This window comes from Parambassis ranga, unplaced genomic scaffold (assembly GCF_900634625.1).
Source record: "Parambassis ranga unplaced genomic scaffold, fParRan2.1 scaffold_21_arrow_ctg1, whole genome shotgun sequence".
NCBI classification, from domain to species: domain Eukaryota; kingdom Metazoa; phylum Chordata; class Actinopteri; family Ambassidae; genus Parambassis; species Parambassis ranga.
The window spans coordinates 300592-305189 of NW_021144767.1; the positions used below are offsets into that span (position 1 = coordinate 300592).

The 4598-nt window shown below is 44.6% G+C and overlaps 1 protein-coding gene across 2 annotated transcripts; it reads left to right on the forward strand.

Moving 5' to 3' along the window:
• The first annotated feature begins 650 nt into the window (after nt 1–650).
• On the forward strand, nt 651–4183 carry LOC114429767 (mitochondrial ubiquitin ligase activator of nfkb 1-A-like). Of its 2 annotated transcripts, none has more exons than XM_028398402.1 (6): nt 651–666; nt 1226–1304; nt 2859–3018; nt 3309–3396; nt 3477–3814; nt 3929–4183. In XM_028398402.1, the coding sequence occupies exons 3-6, from the start codon at nt 2896–2898 to the stop codon at nt 4148–4150; spliced, it is 771 nt and encodes a 256-aa protein (XP_028254203.1). In that variant the 5' UTR covers nt 651–666; nt 1226–1304; nt 2859–2895; the 3' UTR covers nt 4151–4183. The 2 variants fall into 2 exon arrangements, with proteins under 2 accessions (XP_028254203.1, XP_028254202.1); XM_028398401.1 differs by lacking the exon at nt 651–666 and adding an exon at nt 694–731.
• The last annotated feature ends 415 nt before the right edge of the window (nt 4184–4598 follow it).

Genomic DNA, 4598 nt, shown 5'->3' on the forward strand with positions numbered 1-4598 from the left:
ATAAATGACTCGCCGCTGAGTGGATATTTACGGAGATGATGTAGATTCAATCGGCGCGGTTCGTTTGGGTCATGAAGCAGTTTAATCGTTACTTTTGCCAGAATGCTAACCGGAGCACGCCAAGCACAGGGACGGCAGCGGCCATGGAGCGAGAGGAAACGCGGGGTTGTGCCCCGGAAGTTAAAGGGACACACCCCGCCACAATAAAGCGGTGACAGGAAGTGAGACGCTGTCTGTGTTATGTGGGTTGCAAAAGGCTGCATGTTGGAGTGAAGAGCTGCTGTGTTCTCTCTGGTGTTCATTCAGCACAGCTGGAAATAATGCTCCTCATTAGTACTCAGTGCACCACCACCTCCATCCTTCTTTGCTACCGAGTCAGGGTTAGGGAGTTGGCCCCGGAGGACACCGCCCTTCGGCCCTGGAGACCGCTCTCCCCTGTGTTGCCGACAACAGTCTGGATCAGGACAGGAACGGCTAACAGCAATCATATATACTGTAGGAGCCATAGATGGTGGCAGTGCAGCTGTTTTGTTATAAAAAGGCAGCTTTATTTATATAATTTATTTAGAAACAGATGCTCACTGCATTCTATGACGTGGTTATTTAAGAGTCCCAGCTGCTCATCTAAAGCGTCATGTTACCATGGAGACAGAGAGCGGTTCAAAGGTACGTGTCACTCAGCTTTTTGTTGTGTAGTTGTTCAGTAGTTACAGGACAGAAGCAGACATATAGTGAGTACTTTGTTGTGACTTTATGGTGTGGTTTTGTGCTTGTGTTGACATTTTTTTACATTTGATCGAGTGCTTCTTTGACTGTTGTGGTCTTCGACTGTAGAGGGCGTTAGCCGCTGGTAGGACCATTGTTGCTTGTAACAAACATATATCAACAAATTGCTCTCTGTGTTTTATCTTGTATCTATTGGGAGGGATGCCTAAGATAAAAACATGTAAGTTCTAGTTCAATGTTGATTTGTAGGATTTCCTGCATTATTTCTACAATTTCTGTCCAAAATTCTTTCATCTTGGTGCAAACTGCAACAATTCTCTGCCCTGCATTTAACACACACGTCTAAAACATTTGTATTGAATTTACTTAATCTTGCAGGAGTCAAACTCTCATCAACCATTTATATTTAGACATACAACGTATTAATAATACTGAATTCAGTTTTAGTTCATAAATGCATATTGACTGTTGGTAATTAGTTGTATGTGTTTGTTTTCAGTTTCACACTTTCCAATAAACCTGTTGAGACGAGCGGACTGTCGTCAGAGTCTTAGAAGGAAGACTGGAGCAGACATATAGTGAGTAATTTGTTGTTTGTCGTATGGTTGTCATGGTGATGGGGAATATTTGCGTCACGTGGTGTAGGTGGTGACAACCGGATTCTATTAAAGGGGCACTCACTCACCGTCACAGGTGTTAGGAGGAGAGAAGAAGCTGGGTGGCCACAGTTTTTGTTGACCGCAGCGTGTCGTAACATAACGCAGCACATCATACCGTAACCATAGCGCACACCTTTGCACGTTCATCACCGGGTTATTCTTTTGGTTTATGTTTTCATCTCCCCAATGCAGCGTTTTATCCCATGTCCATGTACTATATCAAACCTCATCAAGAGGCAGAAGGCCTCATTTCACATTAGGCTACAGCGCCTCATACAGAGAGGCAGGGCCCATCTCTCCTCTCATCTGGGACTTTGGAGCTTTGAGGAAGCCGCTATATATACTGCTGCTGTTTAGCTATGTGCAGCTCCTTGTCTTCCGCTGACAGACACAGACAGTGGCATTCTGCTAAAAACAGGTATATGAGCCACAGAGCTGTACGAACCCCTGGAAGATCCATACATTCATATATTATAATATATGAGTGACACATGGTGCTAGAGCAGGCTGTCCTACTGATGAAGTCCAAAACAGGCATTAAATGGCACCAAAACATCCCCAGAAGCTGGCATGTGAGCCACAGATCGCCACATGCCACTAACACAGTCAGACATGGCACTTTGAGATCGCCACATGCCACTTCATCAAGCGAGGCAGGCCAAATGCCACTTTGGGGTAGACCGACAGGATACGGATTCTCATTTAACTGGACTTTTAACACAGACAGTGTGTCAAGTAACAACAAGTGTGGCCAAGTTTACAAGTTATTGTTAAAGTGAGTTTAGTTTAGGGCTGATTGTTAAGGAAATAACATGTAACCACTCAGTAATAGTTAGGGCCCGAGCACCGAATGGTGCAAGAGCCCTATTGAAACCTTAGGGATTACTACCCAACAGGAAGTCCGCCATTTTGACTTTTGTGGCCATTTTTTGCCTATTTGTCACCCTGCTACAAAACTTTTCACGCCTCGCATACTTCATCCAATTGGGCTGAAATTCACTGTGTCCACTCAGGACACCATAGGGAACAGACGCATTCCAAAACTCTTACAAAAGAGTTACGGTGTGGCGGGGGCGTGGCCTCAAAGTTGACCATTTGCCAATACAAAGAAACACAGTATTTTCTGCCATACCTCCAACATACTTCATGCAATGTGGACAAAATCTTACAGTACTGCTATGGACCCGAGTCTGAACAGATATATATGCTAATATGATGACACGGTCATAGCGCCACCTCCCAGCAGGAAATTTCTCTTTTAAACATGTTTTTGTTCTACGTCTCTGGAAATGAGAGGAGAGAAGAGCATAGGACAGGAAACTGCAATGGCCCTGCGGGTCGCAAGGTGCGCGAGGGCCCGCAATGCTGCTTGCAGCTTTAATTTCCACCTGCTGTTGGTTCGGAGTTGAGTACATGGCTAAGATGCAGGAAGATGCATCTCACAGTCCTCTTACATGTTTTATGTTTGTGCAGGATTGCTCTTAGGACCGTGACAGGGCATCCAGAGGAAATGGCGAAATTCTGTCTCGGTTTTTCACTGACAGAGGCACTGTGTCTTGGGGCCGGCTTGGCTGTTTCAGGCCTTTGCTACTATATGTATAGAAAGAAGAAGAAGACAGCAGATGAGCTTGATGTGAGTAAGAATGTATTTCATTAACATTATATAGCAGTAGTCTGCAAAGTGAATTGCGGTTCTGACTGCTAATACTTACAGAGGGACTGTTGCATTCAGTGCATGCTGACAGCTCACTAGTCTCTGACAAAGAAGTACACCATGCAAAAATGCTTGAGAAAAGCTCTCCTACTTGTTTAACTAAAATCCTTTGCAGCCCTTTAACATGTTGTTGGTGATGGTCATGCAGTGTAATGTGCAAGTTTGTAAAACCTCCATGTGCCATCTGACTATGTGTGTGTCATATTCAGAATGCCTCCCACATCAACATAGATGGAAACCTTAAAGACACTTTGGAGGTTACACCAGGAGCACGTCTGCAGTATGCTGTTGTTGAAGGTAACCAGAACTGGATCAATACAAACAAGTGATGATTATGTATTTCCACTTCATACTGTATGTTTGTGTATATATTGTAGGTGTTGTGGAGCCTGTAGGCGAGCCACTGAGGAGTCAGTGTCATGAAGACATTGTTGGTGTGGTGCACAAAGTGGAAGTCACAGAGCCCAGGCTGGGATTGAGCAGCCTTTACTCTGCTCTTTTCAAGAGTCATCAACAAGTGACATCGGTGCCCTTCGTATTAAGGGGTTCGGATGGGACTGCAGTCCAAGTCCATTGTCCACTGAAGGCCTCTGGACTGAACATGGAGATGTTGTACAAGAGGTTTCTCCAGGTCAGCCATGGATTCAGTGTTCTTGGATGGTATTTCAGCGGGGTGAAGTCCTACAGTCGACTGGAGACCGAGGAAATGCTTAGAGTCAGTTACCAATGCTCGTTATTTTAATAGTTAATTCACAACAAAATGTCTGTTGCTTATCACTAATAATTTACATAGTAACAATACATTATGAAAATATGCACCTTTTTTCAGGTGGGCACACGTGTTACTGGTGTAGGCCAGCTGACGCTGGACCCAGATGGCACCCTGAATCTTAGACCCCCTTCTGATGGATCTAAGTACTTTCTGAGCATGGCAGACTATGACACTTTACGAAAACAATACAGCGCTGCGACCAAAGCGTGGAAGCGTTTTGCTGTTATATTTGCTTTAGCCGGTGCAGCGGCACTCTACCTACATGGAAAGCTTCGCTGACAGCGTGACAACGAAAGGAGGGAATCCTGTTGAAGATGGGGAAAATAATCAGGAGAACATCTGTCATCTGCCTCTCTCAGCCATGTAACCGTATACTGTGGAACTGTGGACATGCTGCTGCTACACCTGCTACCAAGCTCTGTCACAACATTTGATGTTATGATTTTATTAGGGCCCGAGCACCGAATGGTGCAAGAGCCCTATTGAAACCCTTAGGATTATTAGGGCCCGAGCACCGAATGGTGCAAGAGCCCTATTGAAACCCTTAGGATTATTATTAGGGCCCGAGCACCGAATGGTGCAAGAGCCCTATTGAAACCCTTAGGATTATTATTTTTTTTTTTTTTTTTTTTCCCCCTCCGAGATCGCATTTTTGGAGGCCTTAACATGCCCAAAAACTCACCAAACTTGGTAGAAAAATTCATTCGCCCGAAAAATTTTGAAATTT